The following is a 20,580-nucleotide window of genomic DNA, read 5'->3' as shown; positions in this document are numbered from 1 at the left end:
TAGACACTTTTAATGTCATACTGTGGGACATTCCAGGTTAACCAGTTACATCTCTATGCAGACAAGCAGGTGGCGGACCTCCCCTCATTGTGCACCTTTAGCTCTTGTGTTTATCCCATCGCAGCCACGCATAAATCAGGAGTAACCGTAAATCGAATTTGCATAAAATAAGCACGAAACATTAGTCGTCTATCGGCCCAGGAAACACAACATATTCCACCTCCCACTCCAAACCTGTCTGCTGGGATGAGATGCAGGTGTAGCTACTTTAATGGCCTTTAATGGCATAGATAATTTCTTGAATCTCGAGGCAACTTAAGGAGAGCAAAGTGAATACATTTTATTGCACTGGCGGATCTCTCAGGTGTCATTAGGCCTAATCACTCCATTTCATCGTTAACCTTAAGTGAGAGTTTTGCATCGCCAGACGTCTCTTATCACATCGAATTCAAACGTCTTTTTTATTGCTTGTATTGGAAAGGTAATGCCATAAGCTCTACTTCATGTTTCCAAAATCAATCCGCGAGTTTCAAAATGACTCAAGCTCTGGCATGCGAGATTGAAGACCACATCAGCTTCTCATCGCGAGCGCCGGCCGAAGCACAAAAGTCTGATCTCATCTTCAAACAGCCAGAATGGACCCATTATTTCCCTGAAAGTGGATAAAAGTCCAGACGTACGCTCCTTTGGAAGTTAACCAGCGCATACTGAAAATAATTTAGGACACTGAAGCCGGGGTGTTTGAAAATGCTACTCAGATGAGGAGCCAATTTTGTTGAACTTAGACAAAGGTTAACTGAACGACCTTGAAGGAGGCCACTTTAAATCTTGCGTAAAATATGTATTACAGGTACTATATTACACAAAGTTGACTCTTGTGAGCTTTAAGTCATGTTCTAATGTTGTTACCTCATCAAAAACAGACTTGGAGTTGTGTTTTGTTTCATTCACACATCTTTGAGTTCATTATTAGTCTGTCTCCAAAGCTCAAAACACTCTGTTCCACCTTGTGATGTCATGAAGTGGTCATTTTGAAGTTAACATCTCCTTTTACCTTTTGTTCAGTACAGATTGGCAATTCCAGAGCTGCTGAAATGATCGAAATGATTCTAGTGAAGGTGTGTGGAGTTTGAGTTGAGTAAACACAGTGGAGCACTTCCTGTATTACCACATGATGACATCACAAGGTGGAACACAGTCTTTTCTTTTCTTTCTTTTTCTTAATTATTCATATTTTTTATTGCATTTTACAGCCCTCCCACCCCTTTCGTCCAGTCACCGGGTAGCACAGGAACAGAAAAAAAGTATATACACATACACATACATCCCTATATATGCATACATATACACATATATATACGTACACACAAATAAATAAATACATAAAGTAAAACACATAAAATAGAAAGAATAATAATGATAATAATAGCCGTAGCTAATAAGTGGTAATATTAATGAAAAGCAATAATACGGGAACAGAAGTTGACCAGAAAACAGAACACAAACCACACAGAATATGCAAAAAATAAATACAATAACAATAACGATAATAATAATAATAATAATAATAATAATAATAATAATAATAATAATAATAATAATAATAATAATAATAATAATAAATAACAGTAGGAAAATAAAATATATTTATATGAAAATAAATAATAGTGTTTTCTGTGTGCATGATACAAAACACAACCCACAACTCCAGGTCTGTTTGTGGTGAGAAAACTACATTATAACATAGATAAGAAAATTGCATAATATGGACCTTTTAAAATATGCTTCTTTAAACGTTTCTAAACTTGGATTAAATACTCGTGTTCCATGTGATATGTCTGTCTGCTGGGGCTGGGCTTTTCTTGAAGGATTGCGGATCATTTCCTGGCCCCTATTGCCGTTGTCCCTCCTCTGATGCAATATTGTACAGATGTGAGAATGTGTGCGTGGAAGGAGACATAACTTCACTTGAGACGTCCCTAACGCTCGCTTAAAAATGCTGAGTACCGTACTTTTAATTCGTCATGCTGCAGGAAAAGTAAACATCAAGATTGTCTATTTAGTGGAACTTTCACACTCACGAGCTTGCCGTTAAAGCTGACATAAACATAAATGTATTTTTCTTTTGCAGGGAGCTTCGGAGCGACGGCAGATGACCCTCAATGACCTTTAGCGCCTTTGATCTTGACGAGCGCCATTCCCGATTCCAAACAAACCAGACGCCTCAACGGGACGACATTGGAACGCCGGATCCGCTTCACAGCTAATCAGGAGCAAAACATTTAACGCCGTAGACCTTTAATAATCAACAAAGAAGACTTCAAGATAAGGCGAGGCAAAACAGGGCGCACAATTGGCCGACCTTTTCAGGGTAAATTCTTATTCCTCACATGCCCGGAGCGGCAGGAAGCAACCATTCACACAGTTCCTTTTCCTATCACTTAAGAGTTATGATCCTGCAGATAAAGAACACAGCCTATACGCCTTTAAGAAAAATACTACTCAGATTGAAGGATTACTAGCGTGCGACCGAGACAGAAATAGAACCAGGAGTAGGAGGAGAATAAGTTGAAAATTGTGCAAGTTAAATTGGCAGATATCCATGGTTTCTCAGCCAGCCAGAGACTTTCGGAACACGTCATAGTGGGAGGTCCAATTGAAAAGTGAACTTGTCTGAGCAAACTTCAACTGTAAGGATTATTATTGGTGAAGACATGAGCAGGAACCCGGGACGTTAAAGAAACAAGAGACAGCTGTCATTTATTTCTGGACTAAATTATGGTTAAATACATCCGCAGAATCCTGGGAAGTTGAGGACTTTTTTGGAGAAGAAAAAACTCCCAGTTCAGTTTGAGAGAAAAAAATAAAAAAGAGTACAAGACTTTTTTCTGTCACTAAAAATGGAGCAAGGACACACGACTTTGGAAAGGGGTGTGAGCTGTCCGGGGAGACTGCGAGAGCCTCTCCAGCCCGTGCAGGACATCCCGGACCCGGATTGCACAGATGCATCATGGGAAAAGACATCTGAATTCAACAAAGACCAGATGAGACGGAAAACGAGTGAGTGTTTGTTTATGGGGAGGTTTCCGTTGCTTAGGTAATGGCTTGTGTTGGTTTGCTTATAAATTGCCGATGTTGTGTTGCCTTTGAGTTGTGTTTGACTGTAGTTTTTTTACTACACAAATCAAAGAAGCAGAGACGCAACTTCGTACTTAGGGGAATCAGGACAGGTTTTTGAAACGGGTTATGAAATTTGTTATAAAGCATGCTCAAAATCGATTAGGGCTGCACGACTCGGGAAGATAATCTAATTACATTTTCTTTCTGGACAGTATTACGATAAGATTTGCAATTTATGTTAAAAAATAATTGGGTTTTGTTCAGAGTGCGCATTAGAAACAACTCCGGGAGCGTTAATATATGAGAAAGGACTCAAATATTATCTGATAAACTAATATAATATGCATTTCAGAACATATTTGTAGATTTAAACTCCACATTCAGAGACCTAGATGTTGTTTTTTTTATTGGTTTTGTTTTGCATTATGAATAGTACTTTTACTGCAAGTTTAACTATCACCTGCTTCATACAAATTCAAGAACAAACATTTTAGCATGAGAAAGATCTGACATTAAAGGAACTATATGCATTTAACTTGCATAAACATCACCCAACTGTGTCCCCAGACTTAAGCTAGACATTAAATCAAATATAACTTTTACTGGTAACCAATGTTCCCTCTAATTTTTCACGAGTCTGAGCAAACACACAAACTCCCTGAGCGTCCCATGGACCAGTGTGAGCAACATCAGACGTGTGCACTGTGGTCATGCTGCATCGCATCTATCCAAGTTAAATGGTTTATTAAAAGAATCAAATTACCACATTTACATTTCTGTTATAAGACTTTTAATTAAGTGCTTTAGCCACTTATACAATGAAAATGACAAAAATCTTGCTCATGACCTGTGTAGTATGTTAATGCTATTGGAAGTATAAATATTTCATTTTAACTATGGCAAAACATGAGCTTCAACCAAACCAAGACAACTGTAAACTCCAATGTTGAAAACACACTTAACATTTTTATAGTAAAGCTCTGACTTGTATTATGAGTAAAAGCCATTGTGTGAATCTTTTGCTGTGCACTGAGTGAGATTGTCCTACTGTGTCTGGGAGACAGTCCGGTAACTCTTTTTCAGTATATGACACGATCATTTGATTTTTACAACTCATAAACTAGTAACAGTATCAATGACCAATACACACTGAGAGGAATCTGTATCTGCAGCTGCTCTATTACTGTACATTTATATATCATATCAAAACACAATATATAATGTGTATTTGTATATAAAATATATTCAAAACAAGTGGTATGGGTCAAAATAAATATATATATTTACAAACCACACACTGCAAATAGTGAACAAACACACACACTGTACATGTGGCAGTGTGACAGTCATTCTGCAACAGTGGCTCAGTGTTTAGAAGTTGGAGGATCGAGTCCCGCTCGGACCAACTTCTGTCATTGTGTCCTTAGTTCTGTCATTGTGTCCTTAGTTCTGTCATTGTGTCCTTAGTTCTGTCATTGTGTCCTTAGTTCTGTCATTGTGTCCTTAGTTCTCTCATTGTGTCCTTAGTTCTCTCATTGTGTCCTTAGGCAAGACACTTCACCCAAGTGTGTGCGTTAATGGTTGGGGGGGCGCAGATTGGCATTATCTAATGCTAATGATTACACATAATACACATTTGACCCACAATTAAGTCAATAGCAGAATAAACCACGCTTACCGATCAGGAACAGCAAAGTCCAGTCCATCAAAACATAAGGTCCTCTGCTCCTGACTCCACCTTCACTCGGCTCCACGAACCGCTCCAGGTCCGAGATGCCTCTAGTTTAACTTGTACAAACATCCACAGTGTCCTCGGTCGCATACTTCCTTTGTTTTGTCCGTTTCGTCATGTTTAAAACGCAAAACTGCTGCAAAACAGTGCGTAACAGTGCGCCCAAGGGCGGGCCGTCGGAACGTTAAGGGGTTAAACAGCACTTAGCATCATTAGCAAGTTTTCACTCCACATCGGCCACATCGGCTAAAACTCTGATAGCGGCGCATGAGGTCGCCTGTCAATGACATGGATAAACTATGCAGATACGTGTGTGAATCACATAATTGGCTGGAGCAGCTCGTCACCGGTCACACTCACTGAATCACATTGAAAAATAGCGCAGAATGAATTGTTGTGTGTTTATTTTATTTTCAACTCCGTTTCGATCTTTTTGTGCGCAGCACAGATTTTCTGTGCGTGGAGACAGTGTCAGCAGTGCGCAATTGCGCACACGCGCAGTTTAGAGGGAACAGTGCTGGTAACAATTGTGCTGCAGATTTATTCTTGATTACAAAAACTTTGGACGTGATCGTCAAGTTGTTTATGTCATAAATTTATGTTTTGATTAAATTCAGTCGGTTTACATCACAGACTAGCAGTTATCAGGGCGAATTTTTCTTATTTTTTCCAATTGCGTCGCGTTGTGCATCTCTAAACTCCATGAGGTGAAGTGAAACAGGGGTGTTTGACATGACCTTATTCCATAAACACAGAACTATAACCAGAGGGGTCCAAAAACTCCAGAGCCAAAAGGAGTAACACCGGTTGCGCAGCCTATCATTACGTCCACGCTCTTAGGACAGTGAAAGCCGTAGACTCATCCTCCACAGCAGCCTGACACATACAACATCTGTTTCCATGCTGTAAAGGTACAAGCCGCTCTAACAGCTATGGAAATGTAATCATGCATCACTGCGAAAGGGCAGCCACAGCCGCTGACAATCACCGGAGAAACTGGTGGGAAAAGCTCATTGGAAATGTATTCGCTTGACTTTCACATCTGTCAACTCCCACGTAAGTCCAGGGAAAAGGCCAGGGTCTGTTAAAATAGAAAACATTAGAAGCTTAAAGACAAAACATAGGGGACTTACTGAATAGAAGAGGTAATGTTCACAATACTACTGCGCAAAAGTTATTCCAAGAAACAACTCCAAGAAGGCACTGGTCCTCCCGCATACGGTGCCCAGACTCGATCCCACATTTGTGTAAAGAAGAGTTATTCCGGCAGAATCACACAACCATTATATCTGATAGTAGTAGCCTAAACAGTCGTAAAGCTGTTGGTTGGATTCCCAGTTTGACCCAGTTCAAACTACGATGGAGTTACCGCTCGCTCAGGTTTCGGAAGTCAATTTTCCGTTCATTTTTCCCATAGACCATTAAGAGTTTATAGACAAGTCAGTTTAAAACGCAAGACTCGCCGAAATGCTATAATAACTTGGCGGTTTATAAAGTTTCCGAGACAGATTTTAAATAAAATTATAAGTCTTTTGTTCATTAGTTACCACAGAGCTGATTATCCCCGAGCAAGCTTTCAAACTTTTAATATCACATTTTTTTCTGAAAGTCACCATTGAGCTCCATCGTGCCCTTTAGCAAGACTACTACGCTAATCACTGTTTGTATCTGGTTGCGACAGAAAATGCATCTCGCGTTCTATGCATCCAGTATTACCCATGAGGCGTTGCACACTAATTTGTTTTCACAACGCTAAGAACTGTTGAAAGCCGCACAAAGAAACAATGCCGGCCACGTTGGGTCGGGTCGACGTTGTTGTTGTTTCTTCTTCTTCTAACGGGCTTTCTCCGCCTCATGGGACCCACCAAAAGAGAGTCCCCAAACCTGTGTTAATCCCTGTCTTTCCATATGGCTTCACACTGCACCCACGGGGGCTGCTGCTGTCACCCGCTCGCCCCAGAGAAAGATAACATCCGACGGGGTAATCTGACCTTTCATACACAAATACAAGAGCCGGACTCCCGCTCAAATCCCCCTCCTTTTGTGTGTGATTTAGGGGCTGATTTTGGCCTCATGGGGGGGGAAGGGAGGAGGAGGGGCTAGGGCGAGGTGGAAGAGGGCAATGGTAAATATTCAGCGCATGACACGGGAATGACTAAAACCGGAAAGCATCTCTGACTAAATGGGGATATAGTTTAACAGTACTTTTGATTAAGTACTGGGGGAACGTAAATGAACCACGCTGACCCGAGTAACGTCAAAAGCCATTATTAGCCCTTCAGTTGTGTACACTCCACCTCAGGCTTTAAGAAACTAGCCAAAAACATGAAGGAAAGTGTGGGAAAATATTGCTTTTTTCAACGTTTTCCATTACTTGCCATAACTTGACGACGCTATGCAAACTGCCATGGGTCTTTTGGCATTTCACCCTCCTCGTAATTGGGCATACGAAAGTCTAATGGTATGACAGCGTTTATGTCCACGCCCCAGTTTTGATTTATTAAATTTATTATATTTTCCTATTTATAACTTCTCACAAGATAAACCTCTAACTAAAGAAGACGTACTGCACAATTTTAAATTGCAATATTGATCTGAAGTGACTTAATAAAAGAAAGAAGTCTGCGTTAGAAAACAGTGGTGCCCAGTGGGAGCTGGTCACCACAAAAGCTGTCAGCAACTCCAATGGATAGCTGCACATGACGATAGCAAATAGCAGATTTTTGTACCAACATGACTACAAAACACTACCGAATCCTAAACATATCACCGATTAAGAAAATAAAATGGGAAAAGGAAGTAAGTAGGTCAGTACAGTGGCCATATATCCCGGTGACAATGAAAACGCAGGTTGATCAAAGCAATCACGTCTTAAATATAGGATTATAAAGATTAGTCAAACATGCACGAATCACTCTAAATACAACTTCGACAGGGTGAATGAAAAAGAAACAACTATAACATAATTACAAGCTTTAAAAGGTTGATTTCCATAATAGGTTTGCTTTTACATTCCTCCTCTTTCCTGCAATGAGAAAGAATCCAATACAAATTCCAGGATCTGAACTGTGCTGAACTGTGCTCAAGATACACAACAGAAATCAATCAGGAAACATCAATGGTGTTGAGTGCTGAGATATTCATCTACACCGGACTTCGCAAAAACACAGCCAAAAGAACATGCGACAATGATTTAAGCATAAGAAATACAAGTAGCTCAACTTCATTTTAACATGAACAAGCTCTGGCACATGCTCCGGTAGATTGTGGTGCATGAACAGGAAATTCCTCTCTTGCTCTTGTCGGAACATTAGCACAGAAAGGTTCAAAGACGCCAGAGGAGCGCTAAACGCAACTCAGTCATATAACTAGACAAAGTGCAAGGTCGAAGGTCGGCGGGGGTCATGACCTTTTGATCCATCTCAACTTTAATCTGCGCACATATTGACTAATGGAGTAAACTACAGCTCCTCTTTCCTCACATCAAAGCCTGGTACATGCGTCAGACACTTGTGGCCATTAGGGAAGATAAGCAACTCAATTCTTATCATTGATTGTACAGCTCTTCACAAGTGTCATAACAAAGTGCGGAGTGAGTGCAACTGCCTAAAATGTCAATACTGTTCTCCACTGAAACTCCCCTGGGCTGGTAGATATAGGAGACAGTCAAGAGGTTGTTTTTTTTAAGTAGAAGCAATCAGACCATGCAGATGTAAGATTCCAGTTTGGGCTCCTCGCAGTGGAAATAGTCCTCAATTTATGTAATTCTATTTGTTTACCCTTTTGGCTACGCTCATTTTTCATACGGGTAATTGGTCAGATGTTGGTATTGGATGTATTTTCTTTCTACTCAAGCAAATGCATAAATTCAACCCTGGGTGACTTCCAACAAAAAGAGCAGGGTGAAACACATGACTGCAAACAACTAATGTGCAGGATACAGTGAAAGTATATTGCATAGATTATAATTACAATTTATAAAATGTCAGATGTTCTAATTACAACCATAGACTGTATAAAAAAGTGGATTAAGCAAGCGTGACATCACCTATAGCGCTGGTCAAAACATGCTCCTAGCAGGTTAGCTATATCCGTTTATACATAAAGTCTATAAATATGATTGAAACGTGCAAAGTTTTGTGCATAAAACTAGTAAAAATAGTAACTTGCAACAGTACTTTGAGCTGTATTTTTCAGCTTTGTGCTTTTCTGATTTTGGTAGCAGTACATCCTTGTAATAGAGTACATTTTTAGCTACGTAACTATAATTTTATTTGATTTTTTACTCTTTCCACCACCGCTGTGAGTCACTGTGGCCTAGATCTGACCTGGCCAACTCTGGGCCTTAAAGGAGAAGTGAGCATAAGATTATCTCAAAGCAAAAACAAAACGAAACGAAAAATAAAAACACTCTTTATCGCTATCTATCTAAAGTACGTATATTAAAAACTTATCAAATACCTTCGTTTTATTATATCCCTACACCACTAGAGGCTGGGGCACACCTCCCCTTTGGCCTCCTCCCTCTCTCCTCTCTCTCCTGCTCTGTGGAGACTGGACTTCACCGCAGCGTTTGCAAAAGTAACAGAAACTCGAGCTGTGAGCCTGGTTTTAGAGAGGGGTGTGAGGAGAGCAGTTAGACTCACAACTCTGGTGGAAGTACAAGAACTGCACTAAAGGAGCACGTATTCTGACGTGGGCAAGGTAAGACTTGGCAGGATTCTGGTCTGACCCAGAATTAACTAAACAAACGAAGGCGACTGCTGGATTACTGAGATACTTTTGAAACTTTAAACTAACACTTTATCGGTTTTTGAAATATTTTATTACGTGAAACTTCCTCCAGTGGAACTTATCAACTTTTACTGAGCGATCTTCAAAGTAGTGTAATTACTTCCTTGTGGGATATCTACAGTAAAATAAACAAGCTCATGAACTCATAAAACCTTTTAGATGTCTTTTTTAATGACAAAACAAGATGGCAGACTTTTATTTTTGATTCACTGTTAAAGTTGAGTTTCCGTAAAGTAGTTTCTTGAAGTTGCTTACCAAGAAAATGCTGATCTTAGACACTGATGGGGTTTGCACCTGTGGGTAATATAATAGTGACTTTGGCTTGGGCTGCAGCTGATGTTTACACTCAAGACACTTCATTTCATGGCTCAGTGCTCTGCTATATTTTCTCAGGTAACGTAGATTATAAAAAAGGCTGACCACTGTCCAAAGATGGGCCGACCACCCACTAAATTGGAAACATGAATCGACGATATTGTTGCATTAATATGGCAAAGTCGACGTAGAAAATCCACCCAGGGGTCACAAATGTGTTGGTTTCCTATTTGAGTTGGTGAAAAGCTTTGTTAAATTGAAATCTGGCAAAAAAACTGCCAGACTAATGGTATTAAACTCATAAGGAATGGTTCAAAATACAAAAATTGGCTCAGATTGGTTGAATTACGGTGATGATAATGGATTGTGACAAAACAGCTTTGGTGAGTTTCTTTTTTCTAGACAGCCCAAAGGATCAGCCCCGTATACTGAAAAAGCTCGCCTTTGAACTTGGGTGGGTTTACTGAAGTGTGCCCTACAAAAGATAATTAAATTACTCCAAGGGCAGTCTCCAAGTCTGTAAAAATCAATGACAGATGCACTTTATTTCATTTCACCGGAGCATGAACAAGCTTTATTTTATAGCTGAACCCAGGCAGAGGAACACAGGCTCGATCAAACCGAGTTGAATCACTGTTCAGACGAGAATTTTTATTGTAAGTGACGTACGATTGCATCAAAGTAACGCAATTCTCCGGATCCACCTCATATTTAATCGAAAAAGTGCCGACTGGATGAAAAATATCCCTACGATTTGCTAAAAAGATTTGCAGAGTTATATGAAATAGATAAATCGTCTGCCAGATGTGTCAAAAGTGGGAGTTAGAACTATCCAAACCCCTATTTCAGGTTTAAATCCTCTCAGAAAGCAGCTGTACGGACTCTTGCTAAACTTTAATAAACTTTATATGGAGAATAATGCTCATTCTATATTAACTTCTGCAATGGAAAAGCTGTAGTTTCTAGGCAGAGGTTTTGGGTCGCTCAGATTGAAGTGGAGAGGGAAAACCAAAGGCATGTTGGAAGCTGATGCAGGGAGTTTTCTCAGTGCGGGAGGAATGCTGCTCAGGGAGGGACCACTGCAGATGGCAAGGGAAATAGCTCTGCTCCTGGAATGAGGCTCTTGAGCTCGGAAAACAAACCAAACGGAGTCCACACACACATACACGCGCACACACACAGAGATTCAATCGCATCATTTTACAACAATTCACGAAAAGTGCAGATTCAGTAGATGACAGGGATTACACCGTTTATTTGAAAACATCGCCCCACCTATAGTTTGGGTAAGGTGGAATTTGGGCATAGAAAGGTGGGGTAAGTGGACAAAAATTTGCTTGGAAACCGAAATATCTAAACTGAACCTGGACTTTGGTCATAGATCTTTTGGAGCACAATCTCAAAATGATAACGCAAACACAAGATGGGCGATAGTAGCTCAGATCGTACAGCGTTTGTCCATTGATCCAAAGGTTGGTGGTTCGAATCCCGCTCTCGACCTTTTGACTGCCTTGAAGATGGAAAACCGCGATAAAAATGTGACTATTTCCCATAATCCTTAATCTGTTATTCCTATGAGTCATGTTTGCATCTTTGCCATATCTCAACAGATCTAATCTCTTTACTCATGAAAGTTTCTACTTATTTTTATAGAAGACAAAACTAAAACTCACAGTACTAGTTAAAGTCTTGCTCTGGCCTGCTCATTTTTCTTTCAGCAAAGTTGTTTTTCCCTTATTATTCTCAAAGGGATTAACAGTACAGCAAAGGCAAATCAAAAGCATATGGTCTCTGCACAATTATGTGGTTTTCAAAGAGAATACTTCATCCCAGACTTGTTAAAAGGCATCCATGTCGTCTGTTTGTACATAAAAGTGATGTGGTGACTAATTAGAAGTTTGGGGAGTTGTCTGTGTACAAAACCTCATATCGTCTTGTCAAGTGTCTCTCTACTGGCCATAAAGAAAAGACAGTTTCTTATTTTTTCTTCCCTAACCACACTATTTCTGTCTGTGTGCTTCCAGACTTGAGCCGCAGCACTAGCCTGTCGGAGAAAGAGCTGAAAGAGGCTCGCGTCAGAAGTCAAATCATCGCCGCTCAGCTAACTGTCCCCTCCAACTCCAGCTCGAGAGGTGTCCAACTCTTCAACCGGCGAAGGCAAAGAGTGAACGCATTTACCCAGGAGAGCGGGCGCGGGGCAAGGTCACGCGAGGATAATGTGACACCAAAAATCTCATCTAACAAGCCTACATGGGCCGAGAGAAGCAGTGAGGAGAAGGATTTGAACTTGAAGAACAGCTCCGGTATCTTTTTATCAACCACGATGTCAAATAGTGATATCATGGAGGAGCCAGGTAAGGATTTCCAGAAAGCAGACGCCCCGGAGGAGTGTGTTATCCAAGAGAGACATTTTCTACCTGTCAAGGACACAGCAGAAGAAGAAGATAAAATCCACTCGGAGCTAGAGGATATAGTTAAGGCAGAAACTCCCCCTGGAAGTAATAACGCTGATCTGGATGTGATAGGCCGTGTCGAGGGGGAAGCACAGATGAATGAGAGCGGTGCTACTTGGTCAGTTCCCCCCGGTAAACTTCCTAATGGATGCCACAGTAGCTCAGGGCCCGAGAGCCAGCCTATGTCCACCAGCAAGCAGACCATCAATCGTACCGCCAGGCCATTTTTCTCGCCTCCAACTGTGCAGTCTCCGGAGGCGGTTAGCCCCGTCATGGACATCCCACCCGCCCCGTCCTACTCCACCCCTCCCCTACCCGCGTACTCCGGGTCCTTCTCCTCTCCGCCGCCGCCTCCGTCCTACCCGACCCCAGCGTTACCCGCATTTACAAACCAACCTCCTCCTCATCCTTACTACTCCAGCCCTCCGCCAATGTCTCCCACTTCACCTCCACCACATTTTCAACAATACAACCCTTCACCTCATCATTTTGGTCCTCCGACAGCCCCGAAACCGTCAACTTTCGTACCGCAGTGCACAGCAGACAGGAAAACACCCATACAAATCAAGACCGGGATCCTGGAAGAGGGGGCGGCGAGACGGGCTAATCGAAAAGCGATGTTCACTTTTAAGGAGAAGCCGGTGGTAGCGCCAAATCCAGAGCTGCTTTCAATGGTCAAAGGTGCGGATGCTAAAAAGAAGCTAAACAAATCTATCCCCGAACCTTCAACGGAGGAAGAGCTGATGGCTTTAGGGGCAGAGGCGTCAAACTTCCTCGCAAAGGAGGAGGTTAAAGCAGAAGAAGCTAAAGCGCCAGAGTGGGCATCTACTTTAAAGACGTCAAGGACAAGACCACGAGTCGAACACAGACCAGAGCAGACACTCACCAATGTGGCAGGGAAGGGGGCTGAGCTGTTCTCCAAGCGCCAGTCACGGATGGAGAAATATGTAGTCGAGAATCCAAAACAAGGACAAAGGCGATCTCCTTCACCTACAATGTCCTTGCCGCCATCTTGGGTCTACCCGTCCAACATGCCAGGACGGGTCAAAGCTATTGCTAAGAACTCCGAAATGTCTGCTCAGCTTTCCCAAAACTTAATAGCCCAACAAGCTGCCAAGCAAAAACCCAAGCCAAAAGTGCCAATACCCCAGCAACGTCCAGAGCCTACTCCTCCACCTGCCCCTGTGGAGAACGGATGCTCCAAAATAGAAATGGACTTGTCGAGACATAGGCCATACCAGCTTGACTCCTCTCTCTTTATCCTCAAACCGGTGCATCCCGACCCTATGAGCACCCTGCCCAGAGGAGCACCGCAAGCGAAAAACATAATGCGTTCCCAGTCTCTTCCTAGACAGACTTCAATGCCCAACAATCCACTTTCTCAGTACAGAAGTCAGTGCTTGTCTCCCCCGCTGGCGATGAGTCCCACCTCAGGATTCCCAGATGCCCAGCAGAGGATGAGCTCTCCGGCTTTCTCCCCGGAGCGGGTGGCTTCTCCTCGGTCGGGCGTCCAAGCACCGAGACCCACTTTCTCCGCCAAGAAAGCAGGTCTCGAAGGACAGGTGTGGAGGCCGTCTTTTTACAGATTTTAAAAAGCTTCTGACTGTGAATCTTCAGACACTTTTCTTGCTAAAGCTCAAACTCTTTTGAACTCTTTTGTGCACTTTTTCTGAGACTTCATGTGTGCCTCAACTTTCTGAACTTCACTCTTTGCAATTTATGAGAGGGAGAAGATAAAAAGCAGTATACTCTTCAGGCACTAGTTCCCAAACAGTGGGTGCAGACATTGAAGTTTGAAGTTTGTGAAGTTTTAATGCTTATTGTTTTAATAACACAACAAAATAAGAAATATACTTGGGTCAGACCTAGTTGGGAACCATGGGAAAACCAAGTAGAATGCTATATTGTATTTTAAGAACTGTAGAAAATCAATGCACAAGCTTAGAAAGTGATTTGCTTATCAGTTGCACAAAAACCACAAAAAGCTAAATACGTGCCTTCATATATTCATGTGTGTTGCCCCATGTTGGTACACTTCTACTTTGTCTTTGCAATTCTGCGGGCATCAGGGAGAGACTGCTCCACTAAGCACTTTAACAGATGGTCTGGCATCTGCTTTATGATCTGAGGTTTTGGAGTTTAACGCTGCACACTGGTATCGAAGCTACAGCGAGAGACACTGAGCTCCTCCTTTATAACTCACTTCTGTTTTCTACGGAAGTCTAGCACTTCAATAGCAACAATCAATCTGCACAAGCTAATATGCCTTATTAGTAAAACAATCTTAAGGCAGTTGTTTTGGGTGTCTTACTGTTTATACTGTTTCAATTTCTCTGCTTTCCTTGCTTAAATCTTTCACTTTCTGATTAAAACTCAATTATAACTCTCTTGTTGGCCTCCTTTCTTTCTTTTCCTTTTAGTGACTACCCTTATTGTTCTCTACTCCATATTATGTATTATCTTGACTTGCTTTCATGACTCTTGCATGCACACATATGGTTACCAGATAATTTTATGAACACAGCATGTGACATTTAAAGGTAATAAAACATAGTCCGGACATCCACGGCACAGCTTCATTTGGTCTTATTAATAATTACTACCTCGCTCATGAGACCAGGGCTCAGTCTGAGTCACAGTAAAGAGATATTTACCACATGAGCTGATATAGTTGAAGTCTGTTGTTTTATTGGTGTGTTGTTAATTAGCATGTGTATGAGGTGGACAGCAGCCAGCTCCTCGGCCGTGTAACACTATAAGCCTGTAAAGGTTAATCACCTCAAGACAGATAGATAACAGTAACAAGAGACAGACATGAAGCCTTAGTGTGCTTCACTGGGGTTTATGAAGAAACTCACACTATGCCCAAGCTCCCTCTTTGATTACGTATACTCTTTTACTGACTATAAATGTACCTGGCAGTACGTTTAAGGTCATTTAAGTTGAACATAATAGAGTCCTTATTGTTTGTACATTATTTTGTGGGTTTAATTTAATAAAACCACAGCAGCTGCTCTTTGTGATTACAGCAAACTACAGGGAGGCAGACAAAACAGCTGAATGAAAGCTTTGAACAATAATGAAAAAAAGAAAACTAATACTAACCTTTAACTCAACATGCAGCCACAAGCAACCCCACAATATCTGAGTATTACATAACATAAACTGGTCTATATCTTTGTTTATAGGAAGTATATTTATATATCTATCTCATTTCTTTTTTGTTTATTTGGTCTAAAACTAATTATTTTATGTTGTTGCAGCCACCCAAAGAGTCTTCTCTGAATGTCACTTCAAACGAGTCTCCAACAGCCACTGCAGGTCCCAGCCTGACACGGCGCTTCAGCAGCCCTGCAGACCCCTCCTCGATGGTCTGGGGTCCAGCCCGGCCCTCCGTCATCTCTCCTTTGTCCACCCCCCGAGGCAGCAGGTGTCAGTCCCCTCTGGATACTCACAGTGTCCAGTATAGACCGGCCCAAACTCCCACAGGCCCCTCTCCCTGGGGGTCCAGATGTCAGTCCCCATCAAACACACAGGGTCCCACCAGCCCCCCCTTCAGACCTTCTCAAGCACCCACATCTCCTCCTCCTCCCCCCTGGGGTTCAAGGTGCCAGTCTCCTATGATAACCCAAGCACAAACATCCACGAGCCGCTCTGCTTTCACATCACGACCTGCGCAAACAACCACCTCACCGGTGTCACCTTCATGGGCAAACAGGTGCAAGTCCCCAGTGGGCAGCCACAATCCTTCTGCTGCCCTTTCAGTTTCCAAACCAGCCCACAGTTCTCCTATGTCTCCTCCGTGGGGCTCGAGGAGCCAGTCCCCTATGATAAACCACACAATGTCCACATCCAGGCTGTCCAACCCTGCAGCCCCCTCCCCCTTTTCTCCCTGGAGCTCCCGCTGTCAGTCTCCGGCCCTCTCTCAGAGCAGCCTGTCCTTCTCCAGACCTCTGCACAGATCTGCTGCCTCCTCTCCGGTGCCCACGCCTAAGGACAGCCGCTGCATGTCCCCCACTGCCAGCACTGTGGACTCAAAGACCAACCACCGCCTCTTGGCCAAGAACATCATCAATGCAGCCAAGAGGAAGAACAGTGTTTCTCCTGGAACCCTCAGTGGGCACAGCCTGCCCATCTCACCTGTGGGCACCTCCCATCATGACTCTCACAAACCTCCTATTAGCCCCTTCCACAGCCGCTCTCTGGGAGCGCAGTCGCCCACCTTCACCAGCCCCCCTCCCACCCCCACACAGGTGTGCTCCCCTGTGCGCCTGTACAACACACGCTCGCTCACAGACTCTGACGCCTCAGTAGAGTCTGAGGACTCTGGCCTGCGCTCACCTGGTCTTTACTACAACTCCCTACCCCGTGGCTGGGGCGGCAGTCTGAGGGTGAAGAGGTCTACTGTATCCACCGACCTGTGAGGCACCTCTGCATAAACTGTACTCTGCTTTCATCCAAGCGCTAATGACAAGAACAAGCTGATTATGTAATGATGCTGTAGCTTGTATGCTTAAACCAAAGACATTTTAACTGTTGTAATTTCACCACAAAGCTGCTTTAACAGACCCCACTGCGCATGTACATTTTGTCAAATGTTTTAACATGACCAATGACATATTAACTGATTGAAAACTTCAAGTAGACTATGTTGGGATACAATGATGCTAAGGACACTGTATGTACTCATAGGACTGTTATCAACAATATTCATTGATATAACAAGATCAACACATTTCAGTTATCAAAGCGTTGGTGTAGTGATCTATGCAATAATCATCACATACAGTGTGTGCTTTAAGTCATTTACTCAGTGAATGTAAGTTTGATGGGCTGTTGAGTGACTGAATAACACAAAGGACATGGTGAGAGAAATGTATGTTTTGGCCTGACCAGTCAGTGATAGCACATTGTTAATCTTCACTTCAAAGTATTTTACAGGAACAAGTAATACTTTAAAAAAGGCGTATTGATTGTAATGTTGACATTGGACAATGAAGTTTTGCTGTTTGTGTTTTGTTGTACTGATAAGTTTGTCATCCGGAAAAGTGTGTGCTAGATTTAAGTATGTTTATGTTTAGAGGAACAGAAGGTACTAATGTGAGAGGCTGCAGTGAATGTTGACAGATGTGAATATTATGTTGTTTTGCAGAAAGACTCAAAAGAGTGAAATGTACTGTATTCAAAATGCAGACTTCACTGTCCTGTCTTTACAGTTTGCACATTTGTTTGTGCCATAACCTGGCTTTAAAAAAGGAAATAAATATCTGCGACACCTTTTTGTGTATATGTTCGGATGTGCTTTGAACAGTATAGATTTGTGTTACGTGACCAGTGCAGACACACATATTTGGCTGTGGTGAGTGACAGGAACGCCTGCTGCAGTCCTGCTCCTTCAGGATAAACCTATCGCTCTCATGGATTGGTTACGTCCCGTGTTTCCTCCGCACAAAATGCTGAGGAAGAGCTCTGCCTGTGTCTCATGTGCATTCAAAACAACACATTTCTGTATGCTTTGTCAATAATAAAAACAGATATTATCAATACTTGACTTTTTCTGTGCTGTTGGTATATGTCTGCTCACACATGCCACGCCAGAAAAGAAATGTTACTGCCTACTGTTATTTCTCCTGCTAAAAATAGTCTGAAAGAACATCTACTTCACTCCAATATCATATCGCCCACTCTTGAAACACTATATTATTTGTGTTGTGGGGTTCTGGTTTTCAGTTTGCCGTGATGATGCACACATGGACATATACTTTCACCGTGTTATGTCACATGTACTATGAAGTAGTTTACAAGCACATTTTCTGAACAGGGGCACCTCAGGGTCAGACTTTTAACACAGACTGCCATCTGTAGGACTTCACACAGAACTTCTACTTTGCATTTGTCAGCATGAGCATAGCAAACAGCAATAGCCGTGCTCTTTTATTAAGTGATTTATATTTTATTTTAATATGATGGCATAGATAAAGACTTGTTTTATACTAGTTTAATTTAAATTTACAGGTTACACCATGTTTTAGTTCTGTGTAGGCTGTGTCTTTTTCCAATTTTATTCCTGGTCTAGGTTCAGTTCAATCTTAGTATTACATTAGTTATGCTTGTTAAAACAAAAACAAACAAAAAAAAACAGGGAAAAGAAAAACAGAAAAACAGAAAAAAACCCACCTCTGACCTGTCCAATCTTGCACATCCTCTGTTCCTTCTAATACCCCAGGGGGCGCTACAGATATCTGCCAACATTCATCCCCTCTGACAAACCACGTTCTGAATTGAGCAGGTTTATTTTCGCTGCACTGTCTTCAATGTTTTGTCTGTTTGTGTCAACACAGAAAATTATCCTTTTCAGATAATTTACCAAAAAATAAATTCCACCTAATTGTTTGTTTGTGTGGCCATTAATACAGATTCTGAAAGCCAATGTTCAGAGTAAATAATCCCTGTGACAAGTTTGAGAACCACCATGACAGGCTAATTTAAAACAGTGTAAAATAGGATAGGACTAAAATATAATGGAGATGAATGTAGCACGTAGCATAAGGCTGTTATTAGTTCTTATAAATTGACAGTACAGGACGACAGGCTATTGATCCGTGCATGGGTGAAAGTGTCTTAGACTTAGCTCCTGTCTGCTCTATATGGACTAAATCTGCACACAGAGACAGTGGTTACCTTGTCAGTCACAATAAGGTGATGAAATTACACACAGCAGTATGCAACTGGCAACGGCTGTACCTTAGAGGCAACCTGAGGTAAGTCTGTTTTACAACACAGAGCACACACAAACCAACACAGAACACACACAAACCAACACAGAACACACACAAACCAACACAGCACACACACAAACCAACACAGAACACACACAAACCAACACAGCACACACACAAACCAACACAGAACACACACAAACCAACACAGCACACACACAAACCAACACAGAACACACACAAACCAACACAGAACACACACAAACCAACACAGAACACACACAAACCAACACACACAAAACAACACAGCACACAAAGACCGACACAGCACAGTCAAACCAAAGAGAAATGTCATAATTAGAATTTAGTTTGGTCTTGAAAGACAATCATCGTTTCATCTAAATGTTAGGTCTATGTAAACAGCCTGTAATTAATGCTAATCTAGTAATTATCTTAAAATCCCAGGCCTTTAGAAGTATAATGGCCAAGTGATCAATCAAAAACAATTATTGACAGATGAATTGATTAGTATAATAATCGTTTAGTGCAGCCCTGCATCTATCAACATTAATTAGCCTATTTATAAATGACTGTAACATACTGTACAGTATTCATAAGGTTCAATGACATTTGTTGATACTTAATTTAACAAATACATTAAAACTGCACCAGCCTCTGGTCTGGTACCTCACAGCATCTGTTCTGGTACCTCACAACGTCTGCTCTGGTACCTCACACTGTCTCCTCTGGTACCTCACAGTGTCTGCTCTGGTACCTCACAGCCTCTGCTCTGGTACCTCACAGCCTCTGCTCTGGTACCTCACAGTGTCTCCTCTGGTACCTCACAGCCTCTGCTCTGGTACCTCACAGCCTCTGCTCTGGTACCTCACAGCCTCTGCTCTGGTACCTCACAGTGTCTCCTCTGGTACCTCACAGCCTCTGCTCTGGTACCTCACAGTGTCTCCTCTGGTACCTCACAGCCTCTGCTCTGGTACCTCACAGTGTCTCCTCTGGTACCTCACAGCCTCTGCTCTGGTACCTCACAGCCTCTGCTCTGGTACCTCACAGTGTCTCCTCTGGTACCTCACAGCCTCTGCTCTGGTACCTCACAGCCTCTGCTCTGGTACCTCACAGTGTTTGCTTTGGTACCTCACAGTGTCTGTTCTGGTACCTCACAGCCTGTGCTCTGGTACCTCACAGTGTCTCCTCTGGTACCTTACAGCGTCCGCTCTGGTACCTCACAACATCTGCTCTATTACCTCACAGCCTCTGGTGCTGTACCTCACAATGTCTCCTCTGGTACCTCATAGTGTCTCCTCTGGTACCTCACAGTGTCTCCTCTGGTACCTCACAGTGTCTCCTCTGGTACCTCACAGCCTCTGCTCTGGTACCTCACAGCCTCTGCTCTGGTACCTCACAGTGTCTCCTCTGGTACCTCACAGCCTCT

General features: G+C 42.4%; 1 protein-coding gene across 2 annotated transcripts; it reads left to right on the top strand.

The window, feature by feature from the left end:
- Positions 1–2,133: 2,133 nt before the first annotated feature.
- Positions 2,134–17,294, top strand: LOC117377580 (synaptopodin). Of its 2 annotated transcripts, XM_033974030.2 has the most exons (3): positions 2,134–3,060; positions 11,986–13,976; positions 15,678–17,294. In XM_033974030.2, the coding sequence occupies exons 1-3, from the start codon at positions 2,901–2,903 to the stop codon at positions 16,836–16,838; spliced, it is 3,312 nt and encodes a 1,103-aa protein (XP_033829921.1). In that variant the 5' UTR covers positions 2,134–2,900; the 3' UTR covers positions 16,839–17,294. The 2 variants fall into 2 exon arrangements, 1 of the variants encoding a protein (XP_033829921.1); XR_008648853.1 differs by lacking the exons at positions 2,134–3,060; positions 15,678–17,294 and adding an exon at positions 9,412–9,556 and having other exon boundaries at positions 11,986–12,093.
- The last annotated feature ends 3,286 nt before the right edge of the window (positions 17,295–20,580 follow it).

The sequence above is a fragment of the Periophthalmus magnuspinnatus genome, chromosome 10 (assembly GCF_009829125.3).
Source record: "Periophthalmus magnuspinnatus isolate fPerMag1 chromosome 10, fPerMag1.2.pri, whole genome shotgun sequence".
NCBI classification, from domain to species: Eukaryota; Metazoa; Chordata; class Actinopteri; order Gobiiformes; family Gobiidae; genus Periophthalmus; species Periophthalmus magnuspinnatus.
The sequence above is the reverse complement of the archived record's forward strand: the minus strand, read 5'-3'. Positions and strand labels throughout refer to the sequence as shown.